The 24,333-nt window shown below is 39.1% G+C and overlaps 1 protein-coding gene across 1 annotated transcript; it reads right to left on the bottom strand.

Annotated features, from left to right (window-relative positions):
* Positions 1-1,411: 1,411 nt before the first annotated feature.
* LOC131303918 (mannan endo-1,4-beta-mannosidase 2-like) lies at positions 1,412-6,156 on the bottom strand. Its single transcript, XM_058330982.1, has 2 exons — positions 5,705-6,156; positions 1,412-1,865 (listed from the first exon to the last, which is right to left on the bottom strand). Exons 1-2 carry the CDS (start codon positions 5,930-5,932, stop codon positions 1,821-1,823), a joined length of 273 nt encoding a protein of 90 aa, XP_058186965.1. The 5' UTR covers positions 5,933-6,156; the 3' UTR covers positions 1,412-1,820.
* Between the last annotated feature and the right edge of the window lie 18,177 nt (positions 6,157-24,333).

Raw genomic sequence — 24,333 nt, 5'->3', positions numbered from 1 at the left:
CATAAAAGAAAAAAAAGAAAGAAAAAAAAAGAAAGAAGAGGTTTTGATTCTGGGTAGTTAAACGGTTTTACTACTCTTGATCGGTTTCAGAACAGTTTCAGATTACCTCTATGTGGGTGATTAAGCAAGAGTGTTTATTTCGGGGGAATTATATCTCACGGTTACATTAGCAGGTTAGAAATCATATCATATTGACTTTCTGTTTGCATCTCGGGACAGTAAAAGTTTTGGGGATGACGTTTGAAATGGCTACGGGTAGTAGTGGACTATGGATGTCTCGATCGTGGTTTAGGTCTGGCTAAGAGTATCCACAATGTAATAATCAAAATCAAAAGATTAATAAAATTAGCAATGTGTGTTTAAAAAGTGCTTACATTGTAATAATCAAAATTAGCAACCTCCTAACTAATAATCAAATTTGGGCATTTGAATAATCAAAAATAACAATGTGTGAGAGCATCCGCAATGGGAATAATCAAAATCGATAACCAAAATGTGTCACGTCAGCATTTGATTATCCATTTAGTTCATAATTAAACCTAACAAATTTGATCTCCACATTGGTTATTTTTGTATCCTTATAAAAAAAAATCCCACAATACGCAATGCACCTATGTCCAATTGCAAACGAGTTCCAATCACGCACCCGACCACACCAAATTATTCGTCTCGATGAGACGATTCTAATGTGAGGTGTTTTTTAATTTTTTAGTTATGAATTTGGTTATTGGGTTTGGTTATTGAGTTTTGGTTATTGGTAAAAGTTGTTAAATTTGGTTATTCTAAGGTCAAAATTTGATGAGTTGCTAAGAGGTTGCTAAGTTTGTTTATTACAATGTGAGCACTTTTTTGAGCAAACATTGCTAACTTTAGCAACCTTTTGGTTTTGATTATTACATTGTGGATGCTCTGACTTCGCATTGCAAACTTTAGCAACCCTTTAAATGAATAATCAAAAGCTGACGTGGCAAGTTTTTGTTATTACATTGCGGATGCTCTAATAGGTAAATGTTGGGTTGCTCATTTTAAATAGATATGATTGGAGATTTTATTTCCTCACATGCACCATGAGATATTGATTGATTTTGGATTAGCAAGAAGATGGTTTTTGGAAAGACTAGGTGAATCGCGACGTGCGAGACACGTTTGTCATGCCCGTTGTGGAGAACAGTTTTCGAAATCGTAAACGAAGGTGAGTGGAATGGAAGTTGAACGCACAAGTTTGATATGGCTAAGTTGTCACTGTGTATACTATCCAGAATACTATCATGCAATTTGCATAAACTAAACTACCAACATTATCACAATTAAGTACATATATAACAAATAAAATAGAAAAACAATATGCAAAATGCATCTACACTAATCAAACAAATTCTGGAAAATAAACATGGAGTACTATAGTGCATGAACGAATTGTGGACAAGAGCATCCGGCCATTTGACTAAATCATTGTGCAGAGTCCACCTCAAATTATCACCCAAACCTAATACATCTCTGTACTCGTGTTCAAAGTTACCATATGCTTTGTAATCAAAGTAACCAGTACCTTGATGCCTTGCAACAGTTGCAATCACCTTTCGGCCTTGAATAGGAATAAGATAATAAAAACCTCCATGTGGAGCTTGAGGATTTCGATGCTCCACATATATATACCCATCGGAGAAATGGAACATGAATCTAATCTCCCATTCTAGGAATTAATGCTCCAATGACTCCATCTCGGCAGATCATACATGTTCCAATGAAAGCTAAAACAAGCATGAACGTTAACCATGATCGAGTCTTTTTCACAAATAGAAATCCATCTTCCTCGTAATCTAGTAGCTCCTCTTCAGCTTGTCCAAGGTACTAATTTGGGCATGCTGCCATAGCAATGAGGAGCAAAAGATTTAACTTAACTATTATCATGAGCTTTAAGACTATAGAAACATATTTAACAGTTGGAAAGAGTTAATTTCCAAAAAATAGACCAAGCAAGGTAAAAAAAAAAAAGAGGTGTAGACACCCCAATCTGAGCTCCCAGATTAGTTTACTTACGGTTTTTGATTTTCCGATGATGAAATGGATCAAGAACACCCTGGGAATGATAGCGTGTTTGAGCTTTGAGTATTTGCAAAACCCTTGAACCTAACCTAGCCTAAGCCACTTCAAAAACCAAAAACCCTACTGATGCGCGCCAGGGTGCAACCATCGCGCGCCGGGGCGCACCATCGCGCGACAGACTCACTCCATCGCGCGACAGTCCAACCTACCACCAACCTTTCTGAAGAAGGACAGTTGGCCACCAATACAATCTCAGCCAGGCCTCGTGGACTGGCTAAACTCCTCTGTTTCCAACCAGATTCACCTCATTCTCTCCCTATAAATACCACACTCCTTCTTTCATTGAAGGGGTTCAAGAATTTCACAAGGTTACATATATTCTAGCCTTAAGTTACAATCACTCAAGAACAAAGCTTGTTCTTTGCTTCTACCACTCAAACTCCTCAATCAAGCCTTCAAACATCAAAGTTCAAACACCTTTCAAACTCAAAAATCAAAGGTATAGCTTACCTTTGTTCTATTTTCTGTTCTGATCCCTGAGGGGGGCTGGCAGGGCTAAGACTGGTAATCAATACCAGTCCTGGTCCTAAAGCTGGCAAGGTTTCAAAAACCGTCGTGGTAGTACCAGCGCGCCACGGTCCCACTCTCGCGCGCGACACTCTGTTGTTGCACGCGTTGGACCACGTGGGGATTGTTTTCCTACTGTTTTATGCTTTTATTTCATATAGATCACTGTTAAGTATGATAAAAATCACTTTACTGCTTTCTTTAGTATAAACTGCTAGTTTGTAGTTCAATATGAGTTTCTGCTGTTTTGGAGTACCCTTGGGATCATTCTGGACCTGTCCCAAAACCCAAAAATGTGTAAATCAAGCACTGGTCTGGTTGCGCTAGGGCACCAGGGCGCACCATCGCGTGCCAGAGTGACTTCATCGCGCGACTGTCTGCCTCTGACCAGTGAATGGCCTTGCATGGGTAGCTCAGCCTTAGGCTATTATTTTGTCCCCACACTGTTTATGGGGTGTTTTATTAATTTGTAGGGCTTTACAGCCTTTAAACTGTATATTATGCTGCTATAAACTGCGTGGTTTGTCCTGGGTGTGCACTGGTCCTTCCAGAGCCCAGAGAGTTTGAGAATAAGAGCTGTGGGTTTGAGCTCACCAGCGCGCGCGTGTCTTGGAGTTGTGCATGCAGGAGTAAACAGCATGCAGTGACTCGTTCATTGCATGCTGGTTTCTTCCTGCGCACGTCACTCCAAAACAGGAGCATCCCAGTTTGTTTAAACTCCCACAGGAGTCTGTTCTCATCCTATACTAACTGTTCATCCATGCTATCATTCACATCCTGCAAACATGTTACAGCTTTAATCCCTTAAACTGTTCCCCCGCCTTAAATGGCTAAAGAATTGATTAATTAAACAGAATCGCAAACAAATATTTTCGCATGCCTAAGTAGAGACCGATCTCCGGATTGGGCGAGAGGGGTGCCATAAAACCTTTCACCTCTCGTAACCTAGCTCCCGAACCCAGATATGGTTATGACGGACTAGTTCCTCACCTCTTTCAAATCAGGTGCTTAGAAATACGGTTCCTTGGGTGTCGGACCTTCAAAACCCGAGTGGCGACTCTGTATTTTGCGAGCGCTTGCTTCCCCACTCGCGCTCCCTCGATCTGGGCCCTTGCATTTTGGAATCCGAAAATTCCAAGGGCACGCTGCCCCACAAGAGGGCAATTTTAGTTTTGAAACTCAACAACATAAAAAAGAAATATGACAGTCAGTAAGAGTACATGTTTGGCGGTGTAGCCAAAGATTTCATTAGCAAATCCTAGAGCAGACAATGTGATGTAGGACAAAAATGGAGAGTTTTTGTATTTTATTTTTATTGTTTTAGAATAAGATTTTAGCTAGGAATATTTTCGTTTAGGTTAGAATTATTAACTTTTCATATTCAGTTTGATTTTGATTTCTACCTTTATTAGGATTCTTGGTCTATAACATTAGGATTTTATTTTAATTAATTGGGAAATATCTTTTATTTAATGCCGCTTATTTTGGCATGATTTATTATTTGAGTGTTGCTACAGGTACCGAAATTGGGGGACCGAAATCGGACCGACGGCCGCCGGCGGGCCGTCTCCGGTATACACACGAAAAGGGGTGCTCCGATCAAGCACCCTACACACCTCGGATGACGTTGATTCCCGCGTAGGCCCCCTCGGTTTTTTTTTTTAGAATTTTTGGACGGCTCGGATCGGCCGTCCGGTGGCCGGAGACGGCCCGCCGGCGGCCGTCGGTCCGATTTCGGTCCCCCAATTTCGGTACCTGTAGCATTTTTGTTATTATTTCTTTTACAGTAGAATTTCTAGGGTTAGGGTCTTATAAAAAGGGCTGTAACCTATTCAATTATTCAACTTTTAAACTTTTAATCAATAATATTTCAGACTTTTGTCTTTCTTCTTGTGGATTCAAGAACTGCTTGTGGCTACGAGTACCTATCATTCGTTTGATTTGTTACGCAACTAATCTTTTTGTTATTTCCGCTGCGTCACAATGACAATCTTCCAGTTCAATTCGAAAAGGCCCTATTTCATCCAACTCCATCCTTAACTATATAATTTCGCGGCACCCCATAGTTGCTCAGCTCAATTTTCATACTCCAAAAACATAAAACCCCACAAAGGCAAGATATATCTCCAATTAATCATCTTATATCATTGTCAACTCATGAAGTGTCTAGTTTTTTTTACCTAAAACAGCTTAGACATCTCGATGCCTATTGGTTCACAAGCGATTGCTAGGTACCCAAAGTAAGCGGGCAGGAATTGTATAATGTAACGCATTCCTCATATAAACTTATGCTTGACTATGCTTTAAGAAGATTAGGAAACAATTAAAGGTAGAGCTAAATAAGAAAAATAAGAGGCGACCATGTACAAAATTATATTCATTATTAATCAATAAATATAGTACCTCACGAGCCAACAACACTTTAACCCATTCCTCATCCTTCAACTGAACTATCAACTTTTCCTATTCCTTTCAATACTATCTTTGTGCAAGAGAGGCTAAATTCACATGGGAAGCTACAAAAATCAATATACTGCATAGTAATTCGAAAGGGTTGACCTATCCAAAACCATGAAATATAGATTGAACGAAATTTGTATTCCACCTCACACTACTGGATTACAATCAGTTAGAAATGGTTATAGTAATTTCCAACCAAATCACTCATTTGGATTGAGCATTTTGGTTAGAGTTAGACAGAAAAGTACAAAAATGAATTTTTTTGATTGACTCTTTCCCTTCCTCACCCAATCTCACAGAAAATGGTGAGATTTTGTGAGAAAATGCTCCTCTTTCTTATCTCATCCTTTCCCATCATCCAAAAAGGCCAGCTAGACTCCTTAATTTGGAAGGTTTGAAAACCTCTCATCACATAGTCATTTGAAACCCATTACAGTAAAGCTACCAAATTGAGTAATGAAATCTATATCTTCATTTCGGTATCCTCCTTAAGTAACTACAAGTCTACCACCAAATCATTTCATTCCAGATCAACAAACCAAAACATAACCTTAAAACTATAGTAGGACATTGAAAAACGCACATACGAGGAGCAAAAATTGAAGCGAGAAATTGCAAGATCTCTTTTTACCTTGAATACGCGGTCATCGTATAGACTGGGAGAAATCTGAAGGGCATTGTAGCGACCATCATTGAAGGCCCAAGTTCTGCATACAGTGAGACCTATTTTCGCCCTGGCTTGAAGCATTGCAATGACTTTAGGTCTAGTATATTCATCGACAGCATGGTCCATTAAGCAGTATGAGTTCCACCCGTTAATGTAGAAAATTCTACCATCCAAAGTAAAAGTGAGTCCCATTCCTCATAACAAAACTCAACTCTGGTTCTTTACTGTAATTGACCCACAAATCCCCAAATGACTTGTAAATAAATGCCATGCATGTTGCAAATCCAACAATGGGGTAAAAGACCCCATTTCTTATTGCCATTCTTGGTGATTTAATCATAAATAAAGCACAAATTACACTCTCCAGATTTTAGATCAACAAATGTAAGATTCAAAGGTACCCAGATTAGGTTAACGAAAATTGAGATCTCACCAGGCCCGGTTGTGAATAAGATGTCCAAGGAAAAAACACCCAGATCCCTTTCTTGAAAAAGTACCCAAACCAGACCCCAAAATCATCAATGGCACAGTTAAGTCAGAAATTGGAGAATGTAACTGAATCAAGTACTTGCATTTTTTTTGTGATACCAACAAACATAAGTGGTGGTGGTGGCCAAACCAAAAATCAAACCCTTTTCCAATTGTAACATCGGGAGTAGGGGGAATTCACCGGTGAACGTGGGAGATGATGTAGTTGTTAGGAGAACGAGAAATCCATAGGGGAACTCAACAATGAAGGTCGGAGAAGATGTAATAGCCAGAGTTCACAGAACAGAAGCATGTAACACTTCAATAAGCGTACGGACAAAACCGTTGAAACAAACATCACCCCATCAGACCATCAAGCCACGTGCCCTTCACTCCACCCCATCAAGTCACGTAAATTGCAAAGTGGAGAACTTGAATTGACCATGCTGCCCAACAACCCATGAACGATATCCCAGCAATTGAAGGGTAAAATTGACCAAATCAACCAAAAATTGGCAAACGACTAATTTGGCAAAGTGTTTCTTCTTATAGAGGGTTAGGATAAATGTCATTGTTCTAGGAAAGAACATGAATAGTTTCTTAGGAAATTTAAAGAGAATAAGCATGTATTAGTTTTGTTCATGGTACATGAATGATTTTTTAATACACGGCTCATGATAATCACTTTGGTGAGTGCATAAGAGTTTTTGTGCATACACCATGTTTGATTACAAGGACAATGCCATATGCCTATAGATGCTAGACAGTTAAATATGTGCAAATCTTGCCAAGGTGCACATTCTCTAAATTAGAAAGGATGTTGGTAATCATTTTTCCCGATAAACAAATTGTGATTGCACCATGATTACAATGTTTGGACTTGGACAGTTACATTAGCAAGCATTGAATATGTGCTTTATGGCGTATTTATGAGTCATTTTTATTTGGATCAATTCAAGATGGAAAATGTGAATCAGTGACTTATGCTATTGTCTCATGATTGTTGCAATTATTTGCCAATGTCTCATGTTTTTCTAGGAAAGATGTTTATACCGAATATGAGATCTTAACAGTTTGTTTCCTATTTTGGAGAACAATTTAATTTGAGACATATGTGGTTTGACCTTGTGTGGGAGGTTTTCGTGATTGTTTCCACAGGATGGTGTCCATATTGTTTTTGCAAAATGATGGGCCATAGCTTGTTGGAGTATGGTTATTTTGGAGCTCATGGGTGGTAATGCTAGGCATTTGTTTGGAGCGAAAGGAGAAGCTGTGTGGCTTCGACCTTGGTCAATCGTGCGCGACTGGGCCACGATTCGGTTTTGTGATAAACTGTTGGGCTACGGTCCTGGTCGGTCGTGCGCGACTTGGCTTCAGATCATTGGATCGCTCGGCCTCTGGAGTAGTCTACTTGGCTTCGGCCTTGATACTGCTAGGCCTCGGTCTTATGTTTGATCTGTTCGATGTAGAAATTTTTTATACTTGGCTCTGTTGGGCCTAGTGTTTTTGGAAATATGTCTAACTAAGGGAATACTTGTGTTGGTATTTTTCTAAGTGGTTTGACCATAACCGTTTGGTGTGCCGGTAGTAATTCCTACAGGAACAAGTTCCTCTCATTTAGAGAATGAGTAGGATAGACAAGTGATTTGCCTTGTGAGGGTCCAAGTGACAAAGACTTCTTATCAATGAGTTGAAAGAAGTACTGAGTCATTGGATTTAATCCACATTGAGGTGTGTGATTTACAGTTATCTTCGAATGTGGGGGTATCTCGCAAAGGTAGCTGTACTTCCACCTAAAAAAGAGAAGATAGGGCCGAGGACTGTTGGTTATGTGTTTATTGGTTACGCACATAATAGTAGTGCCTATCATTTTCTTGTGTATGAATATGAGATATTGGATATTCACAAGAACGCCATCATGGAATCTAGGAATGTGATGTTCTTTGAACACACGTTTCCATAAAGATCCATAAAAGAGTTGAGTTTCGTTAAGCAAACTTTGGAGACTGCATGTGAAAGCAGTCAAGACCAAGAGAAAGAATGTGATGTTGAGACAAGACATAGCAAATGGGCTAGAGCATCAACATCCTTTCGTCCAAACTTCCTAACGTATCTGTTAGAAAGTGAGCCTTGGACACTCAAGGAAGCTATGAGCTTTCTTGAGGATCTTTGAGGAAAAAGGCTATCGACAGTGAAATTGATTCCATTTTGCAAAACCATATGTGGGAATTGGTAGATCTTCCTCCAAACAGTAAGCCTTTGGGCTACAAGTGGATCTTCAAGTGGAAGATGAAGGCAGATTGATCAATAGATAAGTATAAAGCTAGGCTTGTCATTAAAGGATATAGATAAGGCCTAGACTACTTTGATAATTATTCTTCTATCACCAGGATTACATCATTTGAATGATAATCGCAATAACGGCTTTGCGAAATCTTGAGATACATCATACAGATGTCAGGACAACTTTTCTAATTGGCAATTTAGATGAGGAAATCTATATGGAACAACCCGAGGGTTTTTCCATGCTAGGTCAAGAAGGGAACTTTGTAGACTTATTAGATCTTTGTATGGTCTAAAACAAGCATTGAAACAATGGCATGAGAAATTTGACAATGTTATGATGTTAGGTGGTTTCACAATCAACGAGTGTGACAAATGTGTATATGTCAAAGACACAAACAAAGGGTACGTCATCTTGTGTCTCTACGTTGATGACATGCTCATTATTGGTAGTAATGATAAGATTATCAAATCTACCAAAAAGATGTTGAACTCGAAATTTGACATGAAATATATGGGCCTTGCAGATGTAATACTAGGTGTTAAAATCACTAGAACATTTGACGGACTTGCACTGTCTCAGTCTCATTATGTTGATAAGATTCTTGAAAAGTTCAGCAAGTCTGATAGTAAGGAGTACTTTTGTGGATGTGAATCTCCACTTATCCAAGAATGTGGGGGAATGAGAATCCCAATTGGAGTATTCTCAGATAATTAGGAGTCTAATGTACTTAATGAGTTATACTAGGCCCGACATAACCTATTCAGTTAACAATTGAGTAGATACACGAGTAATCCTCGAGATGACCACTGGAAGGCGATAGTGAGAGTACTACACTACTAGAGGTATACTCGTGATTTGGGACTACACTACGCTAAATATCCGCAGTACTAGAAGGGTATTGTAAAGTGAGTTGGATATTTGATATGAAAAACTCTAAATCCACGAGTTGATAAGTCTTTACACTTGGTGGTGTAGCTGTTTCTTGGAAATCTTCAAAAATAGACGTGCATTGCGCGGTCTACGATGGAATCTGAATTCATTGCTTTAGATAATGCAACTGAAGAGGAAGAATGGCTACGCCAGTTTCTAGAAGATGTTCCAAGATGGTCGAAACATGTGCCAGCAATTTGCGTTTATTGCGATAGTCAATTAGCAATTGGAAAGGCACAGTGTAATATGTATAATGGTAAGTCTAGACATATGTTGTAGACACAATACCATTAGACAGCTGCTCTCAATTGGGGTTGTTACTGTTGACTATGTGAAGTCAAAGGAAAACACTGCGGATCCGCTAGCCAAAGGGTTAAACAAAGAGCTAGTTGAGAAATCATCAAAGGGAATGGGGCTAAAAGCCTATTACACTCGTGTTACCGTGAAGGAAACCCAACCTAGCTGACTGGAGATCCCAAGATCTAGGTTCAATGGGACAACCTACTTGCGAGTAACGAAGAACGATCAATGTGATGACATGCTCTCCTGCTCATTCCTATGGTGCGAAACAGTGATACCTTGTAAACAGAAATAGGTTAAGCATTGCTTTTAATGACTCTTATACACTGGAATGCCAAGCGGGGTATAGCAGGATACCCTTTATAAGAAGGTCACCTACATGAGTATGAAGTGGGGCCGCTTCTATGAGAATTCAGGAAGGCGAAATTCTCGAGAAGATACTTACAGAACCAGGAAGGGGTGTCATGGCCAAAACGAACTCAACAATGAGAACTGAACTGTGTTAGGAAAAGTTTTGTGTGATGTCTGTTGTCTTGGTTTACACAAACGGCAAAACAGTTCAAGACATCATGTTCACTGGTCAGCCAATAAATCCGATAGGTATTCATAAGGGAAGGTTTAAGGCCAAAAGCTACCTATCCTATGTGAGGGTTTTTCGTTGTACTCTCTCTCGTGTCAGCTTTGTCTTTCGAGTTGATTTTCGCTAATTTCATTCATGTGGGGAATTATTGGAAAAATTGAATTTTACCAAAAAGAATTTGGTGGGACTCACACCGCATGAGGTGGGCCCAACAACAATGAACAAATTCCATTAAGAGATGAATGAGAAATTGTCTCATTATGGGAATTGGAAAAGCAAAATGATGTGCATGCGCGTCGTCATCAAACACCTAAATTAGACCGGGGCAGGGGCTGGAGATTAGGATTCGTGGGCCCGCGACCTATGGTTCGAGGTTTGTGGTCTATAGTCTAATCTAGATTGGTTTGGAATTGATTTGCTTTAGTGGGTTTGAACTATTCGCGTTTGGATGGTCCAGTTACAGAATCAATTGTGTGCAACTGATTAATACTGGGTTGAATGCCCAGAATAAAACCCACGATTTGATTATAGAATCAATTGCTGAATTAATGACTGCAGCAGTTTTTCTCCAGAAATTGAATTCCCCGTATTCAATTCCCTATATTCAATATGAAATATTGAATTGGCCCTATTGAATGGGCAGGCTCCCCCAATTGAATTCTCGTATTCAATGAGAAGACTCCTCCTCGATTATATAAAGGAGTTCGGTTCCTTTGTTTCATAGACCAAAAAATGAGAGCTCTTCATCTGCAATATTGTTCTTCTTTTCGAGAGAGAGAGAGTACAGACACAAGTTCGTTCGACGGGCAGTCTACGGTGGTGCTTCGACGGCTGAGTGGGAACCAAGTCAACTCTGGGAAACAAACACTAACACAACCTCCAGCACCGGTGAGGCGGCGAATTTGTTTTAAGGGCACTGTTGAATAAAACGGGTCTCAATTTGCAAATTATTGTTCCTTACTTGCAGTTTATGTTTCATATTCTGTAATTCAAATTCATGTAATATTCAATTCAATTGTAAATTTCCAGAAATTTGTAAATCGGTTATTATTTTTTGCACTATATTTTCCTACAGTAACTTCTTCTTTTTTTTAAATTGAAGTGCAAAAGAACTTGACACATAGAACCCCAGGGGGTTGTAAACTTGTTGATCACCAATGCCTGAGACTTTGGATTTTCTTCGTCCTAAGGTTTCATGTTTGAAACCTCGATCCAATGTGTTATCTGTTCTTTTGGGGTCAGTCCATACGAAACTTTCGTCCGGCTTTAATTGGGCTACTGGAAGTAGACAATGAGATTGACCTTCAAAATTAGTCGAAGTACGCGTAAGTTGACTTGAACACCTAAATTATCAAGAAGAAAATAAACTTGATATAGCAGTAGTGGGGAAGTATAGTACAGTGCATTTTGAGCGACGTATGTACTAGGAGTGGGCACGGGTCGAACGAGTCGGGTTCGGCCCCGAACCCGAACTGAAGGAGGGGGGATACCCGCCCGTGTAACCGATTTTTTTGGTCGGGTCGGGTTTTGGTCGGGTTTGGTCGGGTCGGGTTTTGGTCGGGTCTGGTCGGGTAAGAAAAAACAGCACCCCGAGCCCCGAACCGAAAAACTGATTTTTTTGGAAAATTATACCCGTACCCGACCGAACCACATGTTTGGACCCGCCCAAAACCCTTCGGGTCAGGTCAGGTTCGCCGGGTCTCGGTTTTTTTGCACACCCCTAGTATGTACAACGGTACAAGCACAAGACAAGATTGACAAGGGTTTAATTAATTAAGTGCATGCATTCTAACTGTATCCTTTCAATAGGAATAGAAATCAACGATTCAAATTCCTATTCAATGCTCCAGATGATTAGCTTTGGACTTATCCTAGATAGGAATCTGAACCATTATTAGGAATCAATGGTTCAAATTCTGGCAAGTTGCGTGGTTTGTGTAATATATGCATTGTTTTACTTTTTGGACTTTTCTCATTGAGATGAATGATTAATTCAAAAAATATAATGTGAATAAAAAATATTAGAAGATATGAATGAAAATATGAATGAAAATATCAAAAAAATAGGAAGAATAAGGCCAAATGGTGAATTTTGAAGGAAGGGCCCTAAAATGTCAAAAATGCCTTTCATTAGGACTTTTCTTTCAGTTTGGGAAGCAAACGCTAGCTATTGGACTTAATAGGCAAGTTCACCATATTTCAATCAGGGTTAAAGCTTTGCAATTGATATTTAAGGGACGAAATTGATATCGGTTGAAACTAGATGGACCATCTCTTCAACTCTACCCTCAAATTATTGTTGAAGGTCTTTTTTGTTTTTACCCAAGCCCAAACAGACGCAATCACAACTTTGAGGAAGGTAGCACCGTCGCAGTCAAGTCCATGGCCTATTTTGGGTCCACTAGGAGCTTTGGCAACCACCGTAGGATGTGTGACCGTAATGCTTTTTGTTCATGTAGATGTCAATATCCGATCGATTAATTTATTTTTTGCATGGAGAACTCGACGAGCCGAAGAAAAGGAATGGTTTGGATATATCATACTATTGGCCCAAGATGGGCCTAAATGAGAGAGCACAACACCATGCGGTGCCCTCAACTCACAACAGGACCCCAAAATCTGTTTTGTCCATGTGAGTGCGGATGTCTCATTTTTTACGTGAACGATAAACTCAACAAATCCAACGAATGATAAATTAAAATAAAGGTTATTTTTTGTAGCATTAGTGAAACATTTCACGTCTATCTATAGTGAATAAATTTTTTGAACAAGCTTGAAAAGTTATAAATTCGAACCAGCTACTACTAAATTTTTTCATGAACACCGATTATAGAGAGATTAAAAAAAATTATTCTGTGTTAGACATTCCAAAAATGGGCAGGCTGAATAATGAGAAATAATTAAGTATAACTCAAGGAGATAAACTTGACAAACTAATTTTGGGACGATGTTCGTGGAGCTAGCTCAGGAGTTCGAACCATCTCACCTATGTGGGGTGTTCTTCTTTTAGATGAGCTTTTCCTCTCTTTTTTCTTTGTTTCTATACTATATTGGGCTTATTTCTTGTATCGGTTGATTTGTTGGGTTTGGTTTTCAATCTCGTGAACTCTCACAATTGATGTAGTGTTCCGAATTTGTACTTTGTACTCTATATACGATGTAAATGATCTTTTGTATCGATTGACAAAAAAAAACCCTCTGAGAGTGATATGCGTAGGGGTTTAATTGCAATTGTAGTTTATATTCAGGGTCTCATGTGTAATTCGGTAGGGGTGTTTGCTAAGTCGGTGTGTCTGTTTTCGGTTAGGAGGTTATAAGGGAAACAACATAGAGGAAATGGGTGTGGAGTTTGTTGCTACCTTCTCTTTTCTTTCTTTCTCCTCTCTTCTCCTATAATCCTTCTTCTTCATTCTGCTGTAACCATTCCTGTACAATAAATAAAAGTCCAATTCTTGATTGCATTTTGTAAGTAAAACCTATCAGTGGTATCAGAGCCCTCCTCCTCCGACTGTGGGTGCACAAAACATGGCGGAAAATACTCATGCTGCAAAAATTAAACATTTGGATCAGTCCATTCGCAAGTTGGCAGATGCAACCAACGACTCCCTCCACCGCTTGACAGACGTTACGGATCGCCAAGCTACGGCCATGGACGGGATCAAGGATACGATGACTGGGATCACGAATCTGATTTCGACTCTGCATTCCAAGTTCGAACTACTCCAGGATAAGGTAAATTCCCCATCTCCATTGCTACCAAACCCTAATTTGTCTCAACATCCAAATTCTATGAGAATCTTTCAACCCAAATTAGATTTTCCTCGGTTTTTTGGGGAGGATCCAGAGGCTTGGATCTATTAATGTGAAAAAAATTTCGAGTTGAATGCAATAGAGGAAACTCAGAAACTATGATTGGCTTCTTTACACATGGAAGATAAGGCTATGCATTGGTTCCGTTGGTTTGAAAAATCACACACCTTGCGTTCTTGGAGGGAATTTTCTAGGGTTCTCCTTCTTAGGTTTGGGGAAAATGCCTTTGAGGATGCCGTGGGTCACTTGACAAAGCTTCGCTAATGGGGTTCTGTTAAAATATATCAAGAAAAGTTTGAGGAGTTAGCTAATAAAACCACAGGCCTCAATGAAGAGTTTTTCATCAGTGGTTTAAAGGAAGAGATTAACGGGGGAGTTCAGATGTTCCAACCAAGATCTATTTCCCAAGCCATGGGTCTGGCACGTTTACAAGAGGATACGATTGAGGCCCTTAACAAGAAGAAAAGGGGAACACTAAAATCTTTCCCTTTTACACCTATTTTACCAACAAAAACTCCAGAAATCAGTCCTAGGGCTGCAGGTTCTGGAGGAATGGTGAAACGTATAACTCCAAAGGACTTTGATGAAAGAAGGGCAAAAGGACTTTGCTTTGGTTGTGATGAGAAACATTTTAAAGGACATGTATGCAAGAAGAAACAGTTGTTTATGATTGAAATTGAGAATGATGAGGATGAATTTGTGGAAGCTTCACAGGAGTTGCTTCCAGTTGATAGTCCAGAAGAATTTCATATTTCTGAACATGCCATATCAGGTGTCCAGTCCTATAAGACCATGAGGGTTAAGGGGGTTATCAAGAAAATTGCAGTCAATGTACTTATTGATTCTGGAAGCACTCACAATTTTTTGGACCCTGGTATAGCAAAGAGGGTAGGGGTTCGCATTCAGCAAACTAATCCATTAGCCATTGTGGTGGCAGATGGTACTAAGATCTACAGCAAAGCTTTGGTCAAGGAATTGCAATGGGCTATGCAAGGCACAGTTTTTAGTTCTGAAGTACGACTACTTCCTTTGGGGGGATGTGACATGGGGTTAGGAGACCAATGGTTGTCCACATTAGGGCCAATACTTTGGGATTTCAAGAATCTGGAGATGCAATTCACAATAGCAGGAAAGGAGTTTATTTTGATAGGGGATACAACTACTGATTGTCAAATTGTGGATCCTAAGAAAATGCAACACTTATTGAACAAGAAGTCATCAGGAATGCTAGCTCAATTGTGTACCCTACAAGCTGAGTCTTCCGAAGAGGTGCAACCAGAACTACTACATATTTTGCATACATTTGATGATGTCTTCATGGAACCTAAAGACTTACCACCAGCAAGAGCTCATGACCACCACATCCCACTAAAACCTGGGGTACAATCACCCAATATCAGACCCTATAGATATCCCTATATTCAAAAAAATGAGATTGAGAAATTGGTTAAAGAAATGATGGCAGTTGGGGTAATCAAACATAGTGTTTCTCATTTCTCTTCGCCAGTTTTGTTGGTTAAAAAGAAGGACAATTCTTGGCGAATGTGTATTGATTATTGGGCTCTTAATAAGTACACAATCAAGGACAAATTTCCTATCCCAATCATTGACGAATTGTTAGATGAATTACATGGAACAATGTATTTCTCAAAACTAGATTTAAGATTTGGATACCATCAAATCAGGATACACTCCAAAGATGTGGGAAAGACTGCATTCAGAACTCACGAGGGACATTTTGAGTTTTTGGTCATGCCTTTTGGTTTGACTAATGCTCCCTCAACCTTCCAAAGTCTCATGAATGATGTGTTTAGGCCATTTCTCAGAAAATTTGTGCTTGTCTTCTTTGATGATATACTCATCTTTAGTAAGACTTGGTCAAAACACTTGCAACATGTCTTTCTCACATTGGCCAAACTAAGGGAACACCAACTATTTGCTAAGATATCAAAATGTGCTTTTGAGCAAAAACAAGTTGAATATCTTGGTCATATGATCACTAATCATAGGGTAGCAGCTGATCCTTCTAAGATTGAGAGCATGCTCAATTGGCCTAGACCACAGACCATTAAAGCTTTAAGAGGTTTCATTGGTCTTACTGGCTATTACAGAAGGTTTATTAAGGACTATGGGAAATTCTATCAACCTCTGAACTTGTTGCTTAAAAAAGATGCTTTTGGTTGGTCTAAAGAAGCTGAATCTGCCTTTCATCAGTTCAAAATTGCCCTATCTTCAGCACTAGTTTTGATGTTGGCTAATTATGCCAAGTCCTTTGTCTTAGAATGTGATGCTTCAGGGAAAGGGGTAGGGGCAATGTTGATGCGGGATGGAAGACCAATAGCGTTTTACAGCAAGGCTTTGTCTCCTACTAGGTTGGGTCTCTCTACTTGTGAAAATGAGCTTTTGGCCGTGGTATTGTCAGTTACTAAATGGAGACACTACCTGTTAGGAAGGAAATTTCTCATCAAAACAGATCACCAAAGTCTCAAGTTTCTTTTGGAGCAAAGGGAGACCACTCCCATGCAACAAAATGGCTATCTAAACTTATGGGGTTTGATTATGAAATCGTATACAAGACTGGAAAAACCAATGTTGTAGCTGATGCTTTGTCTAGAATGGGGGAAGGATTTGAGTCAACAGCAACAGACCAAGGGACTATGGCAGCTATGACTGTGGTACTCTGTCAGTGGGTCAAAGATCTGCAAAATAGTTGGCTACAGGACCAAGACATTCAAAAGATTATCACAGATTTACAATAGGACCCTGCCAGCCATCCTTCTTCTCCTGGCAACATCAAATGCTTTATTTCAAATCCAAATTGGTGGTGGGCAATGATCCTCAATTTTGACTGAAATTGCTTCAGAAGCATCATGCAAGTCCGGTGGGAGGTCATTCTGGAGGGGAAAGGACTTACCAGAGATTGAAACAAGCATTCTTTTGGAGAGGAATGAAGCAAGTTGTGCTTCAATATGTGGCAGGGTGTGATATTTGTCAAAGACATAAAAATGAAACTGTGGCTTCTCCTAGACTAGTCCAACCATTGCCTATTCCTGCTAGACTATGGAGTGATATATCCATGGATTTTATTGAGGGGTTGCCTAGTTCCAGTAGCAAGACAGTAATCTGTGGTAGTGACAGATTAAGCAAGTATGCTCACTTCATGTCACTCCCTCACCCCTATACTGCAACTACTATGGCTCAAGTGTTCCTCGACAACGTTTTCAAGCTCCATGGTATGCCCAATTCCATTGTATCAGATAGGGATACAGTCTTCACTATTAACTTTTGGAAAGAGTTGTTCCGCCTGCAAGGTACCAGTTTATGCATGAGTACAGCTTACCATCCTCAATCACATGGGCAAACTGAGGTTGTAAACAAATGTGTAGAAAACTATTTGAGATGCCTAACAAGTGACAGGCCTACAGCTTAGGCCAAGTGGCTTCCTTTAGTTGTGTAGGTGGATAAATTCAAGTAGTGCTATAAACAGCACTGGAATGCAACGGCTTCACGTGCCTCTTGAACGTAACCCTAATTTGTCAATGAAACCCCTGTCCTGCAAAACAGACAAGGAGTGAGTGCACCTCTGCCTCTCGTGGCAAAGGCCCTCCGATGCCTTTGTTAGTATCACGTACTAGCAATCAAACCCTAATTATCAATAGGAAAGCAAATAGAATGCAGTGTATTGCGTACCTTTTACCTCTAGGTTTACCTCTTATTTATAGATTTGCGTATGCTTGCTGGCCAAGCATCCGTGTTGCCCTAGGATTCCTAACTCGTATAGGAATCCCAGGATATCAAGGATTCTCGTTTCCTTTATCGGTTCATTACCTTAATCCTTGTAGGACTCTTTTCCATATCAAGCCGAACATCCCATATTCGTTGGGTATCTTTCTTAGATCCTATATTCTTGGGATCTCATCCTTAAACGGAATATCAGTGATTCTGGACCCTTCGAGAATGTTCCCTCAAATAGGACTTCTCTCTCTGTTCGGCCATCTCATGGCCGAACAGAAGGCCTGGACCAGTTACTTCACGTGTTACCGGTCCTAAGAAAACAATTTGAACCATATCCTTTCTAAGGAGCTCTCTTCTTGTTCGGCTCTCTCTTGCCGAACAAGTTCCTATGAACAGTGGCATCTCATGTCATGTTCCTTGGATTTGGTCCTAATAACGTCTCATGTTATTGCACCGAGAATCGTACAACCTCTCTGGACCATTGACTTCTCATATCACTGGTCCACAGCGCGTTGACCCCTTTTTGATCGTGCTCGGGCTTATTTTGTACCTGTTCGGGAATACCTCCCTACAAGTTGAATGGTGGTATAACACCACTTTTCATATCTCTGTGGGATTACTCCTTATGAGGCTCTCTAAGGTCAGAAACCTCATAATCTTATGCACTACACTCCTGGGGGTACTACAGTTGCAGCAGCAGATAACATGTTACAAGACAGGTCCACCATTCTCAAATTACTTAAGGAACATTTGGCTAGCTCGCAGCATAGGATGAAGCAAATAGCAGATCAACATAGGTCAGAGAGGGTGTTTGAAGTAGGAAACTGGGTGTATTTGAAGCTCCAATCTTTCAGACAAGTGACAGTAGCTTTCCGCAGGAATGCTAAGTTGGCCCCCAAGTACTTTGGTCCATATCAAGTGGTGACAAAGGTAGGTCCAGTTGCATATGAATTGGCACTCCCTCCTTACTCCAAAATTCATCCTATTTTTCATGTCTCTTTTCTAAAGAAGAAGTTGGGACAAGATGTTGTGGTACAAACTGAGCTGCCTTTGGTAAGGGCGGATGGTCAGATGCACTTGGAACCTGTGGCTATTCTGGATAGGAGGCTGGTGAAGCAACATAAAAGGCATGTTACAAAAGTCCTGGTTCACTGGTCAAACTCCATTCCAGAAGATGCAACATGGGAGACTTGGCATGACATTCAGCAGCGTTTTCCTCTTTTCCAACCTTGAGTGCAAGGTTGCTTTTAAGGGGGAAGTAATGATAGGCGTAGGGGTTTAATTGCAATTGTAGTTTGTATTGGGGTCTCATGTGTAATTCGGTAGGGGCGTTTGCTAAGTCGGTGTGTTTGTTTTCGGTTAGGAGGTTATAAGGGAAACAACGTAGAGGAAATGGGTGTGGAGTTTGTTGCTACCTTCTCTTTTCTTTCTTTCTCCTCTCTTCTCCTCTCTTCTCCTGTAATCCTTCTTCTCCATTTTGCTGTAACCATTCCTGTACAATAAATAAAAGTCCAATTCTTGATTGCATTTTGTAAGCAAAGCTTATCAAAGAGGTTTATCTAGTCTTGGTTTCACTTTCTGTGTTACCAAAAAAAAAAAAAAAGGATAACTGTGAGAATTCTCAATATATGGAAATTAAAATTAAAAAAAGGGTTAGAATTCTCAATCCTAAACCACATAAATTTTTCTCTGTTCAGTCCCTTATTCTATGCTAGGATATTGAAGCAGGAAGCACAAAAATCCAAAAAATAAAATAAAATTAGAGTATGGAAATTATAAGATGGATATATAAAGTAAATGAATACTTTTCTATTTTTATTAATTTGGAAAAAGGAGGGAAAAATTGAATGGATAAGATTTTCTTAGGATGCGGTTCCGCTATATTATTTAACTATAAGCTAACGACAATAGTTAAGTTGTTTATGCTAAATAGTACGTAAATTTTACTTGATGTATTTAAGGAGAATGACCTGCCTAGAAATTCATAAACACATGGGCTTTAATCCATTCAATTTAGCGTAAAAACACCTAGTTGGGTAGAAAATATGAGGTTCAATCTCATTGGATTTTTTATACTTTTCTGGCTCTTCTGGTCAAGACGAATAATTAACACAAAAAATTATGATGGAATACTCAACAAGAACTTCCATAAAATAAATAAAATAAAAGTCAAAAAAAAAAAATTCAGAAAAAAGTTAAGAAGAATGCACTCTCAATGGTTTGGTGTTATGAAGGGGCGTCAGGAGTAAATTTGGCACTACATTTAAAAATTGGGTAAATTGAGTAGGAGGACATACTATAAGGTTTTTAACTGTAATAAGGACATAAATATTTACTCCTAGAGTTTAAAGGACATTGTGTCCAGAATTTACAAAAAAAACCCTTATGTCACGCGAGCCCTCACGCGAGCCCAAAAATTACAAAAAACAAACACGTGAGCTCACTGTACGCCAAACGTCTGTGGAAACGAGAAGGCAAAGAGAGAATCGACAAAGAATCAGCAGATCGTTTTCATTTCGATCGATCGATCACTAATGGAACGTCCGGTGAGTTAATCAACCTTGTTTTTACTTCTCATCCTCTTGATCGAGTTCATCATTGTCTTCTTCATCTTAGGGTTTCATGTCTGTATCGCATGTTCTCGTTTTCATTTCTCATCGTCATGGTTGAGTTCATCATCGTTGTTGTTAAGTTCATTATTGTCTTCCCTTCTAACTTAGGGTTTCATGTCTGTATCTGAATGCATATTGGTAAATCTGTTCGATTTGGTACATCTGTTTGTTGAGTTCATCGTTATTGTTGAGTTCATTATGAACGAGTTGGTATATCTGTTTGTTTTGTGCTGGTATCTGTTTGCTTTTTGACATTATTTTGGTACATCTATTCTGTAGTTTCGAACAATGTAGGTCTGTTTGTAGGTCTGTATCTGTTAGTACACTTGGTACATCTGTTGTTGTTGTTTGGTATACTAACTGTCTTCTATGTATATCGTTGTGCCTGTATTAGCGTATTTTGTAAGTTTTTAGTTTCTTTTGAGAACCTTCTTTCAGAGTTTATGTTCACAAAGTCATGGATCCTAAAGAACGAAGTGCAAACTAATATGTCTTCGATATCCTACTTATTACCCTGTAGTTTGGAACAATGTAGGTCTGTTTGTAGGTCTGTATCTGTTTGTACACTTGGTATATCTATGTTAAGCATGTTTTGTACATCTGTTCGGTAGTTTTTGTAGTTTGGAACAATGTAGGTCTGTTTTAGGTCTATATCTGTTAGTACAGTTGGTATATCTCTTTTTAAGCATATTTGGTATATCTGTTTGGTTGTTTGGATCCATGTGTTGGTATCTCTGTATCTGTTAGTACACTTTGTATCTCTGTATCTGTTTGGATCCATGTGTTGGTATATTTATTTTGGATTTGTGTTTTTTATTCTGAACAGGAAGATGTAGTAGAACAGACTAGACTGTTAGAGGCAAAAAAGGTAAGATTTAAGATGCGAGCAAGAAAGAACTCACCTTCAAATGCTGTAAAGAAAACAACAGATCAAAAGGAAGATGATGATGATGATGAAACACAGATAAAGGAAACTGAACAGGAGAAGAATGACATTGAATCGCCGCATAAAAGGAGGGCTTCACAGAAATCACCTGTTAAAGGTACTCAATCGAGGAGAATAACAAGATCTCTTACCAAAAGAGAAATAAGAACGACAAGGATGTCAAAAAAAATTGAACTGACGATTGAAATAAAAAAGAAGCATGTTCGAAAATCAAACAGAAACAAGAAGACTAGAAACAAGGAAGAAGATGATGTGGTAGTCTTAGAGGAAGATGATGAAGAAGACGAGCAGGAAGATGTTGAGGAAGACAAGGAGGAAAATGAGGAAGACGAGGAAGGTGTTGAGGAAGACGAGGAGGAAGATGAGAAAGAAAAAGAGGAAGACGAGGAGGAAGACAAGGAATATGTTGAGGAAGATGAGGAGGACGACAAGTTCGTCAAGATCAAGGGAAAAAGGAAGAAGTCTAGCCCACGTCTTCCTAACAAAAGGGTAAAAAAACAAGAAGGGAAAAAGGAGAAAGAGGAGAACGAAGATGTTGTTGAGATCAAAAAAGAGAGCTGCCAATACAGGTATCTGTTTTTATATTAGTGCATCTGTTTTATGTTAGTTTATATGTATCTGTTACATTACTGGTGTATCTGTTTTTATATTGGTTCATCTGTTTTATATTGGTTTCTCTGTATCTATTCCATTATTGGTGTATCTGTTTTTATATTGATGAATCTGTTTTATGTTGGTTTCTCTGTTACATTACTGGTGTATCTGTTTTATGTTGGTTTATCTGTATAACATTATCTCATCTGTACAAATCTCCTGCAGGTCTAATCTCGTCAGCCTTGTACGGCTTCTGAAACGCAGAAAATTCACTCCTCTCCAAGTTCGTGAGATCAAAAAAACCCCTTTTGCAAATCTCTTGTTTGCAATGACCAAACCGGAAATTAATGAACTTTTCGTGAAGAAAAGCGATGAAATTACATTGAAGTTGGTCGAAAAGTACAAAGGGGAGGGATACTTTGATCTTGGTGGCAAATTAGTTAAGATAAGTGTCAAGGATTTGACACTTATCTTTGGAATCAAATCTGGACCAATCAAAATACACCTCCAGGGGAACCCGAGAAGGCCAAATTCAGATTTTCTTGACAGAGTCTTCAAAAAACAAAAAGAAATGTTAGTTTCAAGGATGAAGATATTCTTGAGAAAAGCTTTTACAAAAAATTCTACTCAAAGTGCGCAGGACATCGCACGTGTGCTAATGATGTTGGTTCTCGCGACAATCTTTGTCCCACTCTCCCAACCAAAATTAAGCTGGGCTTACTATCCATTCATTGACGATCTCAACACATCCACAACGTATGCATGGTCAACATTCATTATAGAGCACTTGGTCAAAGAGCTTGATACAAAGCATACAAATCCAACAACTGTTGGTGGATGTGTACTTGGACTACTGGTGAATATCTCTTCTATTTTTGTAGTTTAATGTCATGTTTGTTGCTATATCTGTATCTATTTTATATTGGTATATCCGTATATGTGTATCCGTTTTATCTGTGTATCTGTATCTGTTTTATATTGGTATCTGTATTTGTATCTGTTTTATATGTGTATCTGTTTTCTATACCTGTATCTGCTTTATATTAGAATTCTATGGTGATAGCTACTTTGCTTGAATGCAGTATTGGCTCTGCGAGCATACAAGCATAATGAATGTGCAACAATCAAAAGACAATTGTCCAAGGTTTATGAAGTGGGATATGAGTGATTTACCAGAAGCATTGGCACGAACACCATTGGAATCCCTTAATCCAGAAATGGTAAAGGATGCAGAATTGGAGCCCATCAACGAGAAAGAGAAAAAGTTGTTGCATTTTCTTGAACAAATTCAAAATAAGAGTGATGTGAAGGATGATGATGCTCAGGAGTGCAGCTTGGACGACGATGGATCGAAATCTGAGAAGGACGAGGGGGTTGAGGAGACTAACAATGATACCAACAACCTAATTTCTGACCTACTCAAAGAAATTGACAGGTTGAAGGAAGAATCGAAGGAAAAGGACAGAGTAATTCAAACTTTGCAACAAAAAATAGCTGAACTTGAAAGGGACCATGTACCGTATGAAGACGCCGCTGAGCAAATGTTTGACTATGAAACAGAAGTCGGGACGGTACACGTTGAAAAGGGTATCCTGCAGGAAGAAATTGTGCAAAAGGAGGTTGAGATAGGAGGTTTGTACGTCAGCAATGACTTATTAGAGGAAAAACTTGAAAAATCTGAAAAAGACAAAGCAAGTGTCGAAGATGGCCTAGATGACATGGTAACCCATATGGTTACACAAGAATACCACGTAAGAAAAACATCTCTTCATAAGTATGTTGCTATATCTGTTTGTATATCTGTTGGTATTTGTTTAGTTTTATCTGTATCTGTTAGTGTTTTGGTATATCTGTATGCCTTGTCATATATGTATCTGTACATTAGTTACACACATAAATCATAATTGCCTAATTCACTTTGTCAGGACAAAGAAGAAGACAAAAAGAAAAGGCAAGAAGAGGAGCAGAGCAAGAAAGGAGAAGTTGATCAAACTATCAGCGAAAGAGTTGAGATAGCAACTGGATTGCATGATGAAATTTTGTCTGACGAAGTCATTGACAAAACAATCTCCCAAATCTTCAAAGACACTCAGGAAGGAGAAGAAGAGGAGCAGAGCAAGAAAGGAGAAGTTGATCAAACTATCAGCGAAAGAGTTGAGATAGCAACTGGATTGCATGATGAAATTTTGTCTGACGAAGTCATTGACAAAACAATCTCCCAAATCTTCAAAGACACTCAGGAAGGAGAAAGGAAAGAAGAAAAGAAAAGGAAGAGAGAACAAGATGATATTGACCCGTCGTCAATGGTAAAAGATTTGAAGGGCAAAGATG

The sequence above is a fragment of the Rhododendron vialii genome, chromosome 10a (assembly GCF_030253575.1).
Source record: "Rhododendron vialii isolate Sample 1 chromosome 10a, ASM3025357v1".
NCBI lineage: Eukaryota > Viridiplantae > Streptophyta > Magnoliopsida > Ericales > Ericaceae > Rhododendron > Rhododendron vialii.
This window is presented reverse-complemented; position numbering and strand designations above follow the sequence as displayed.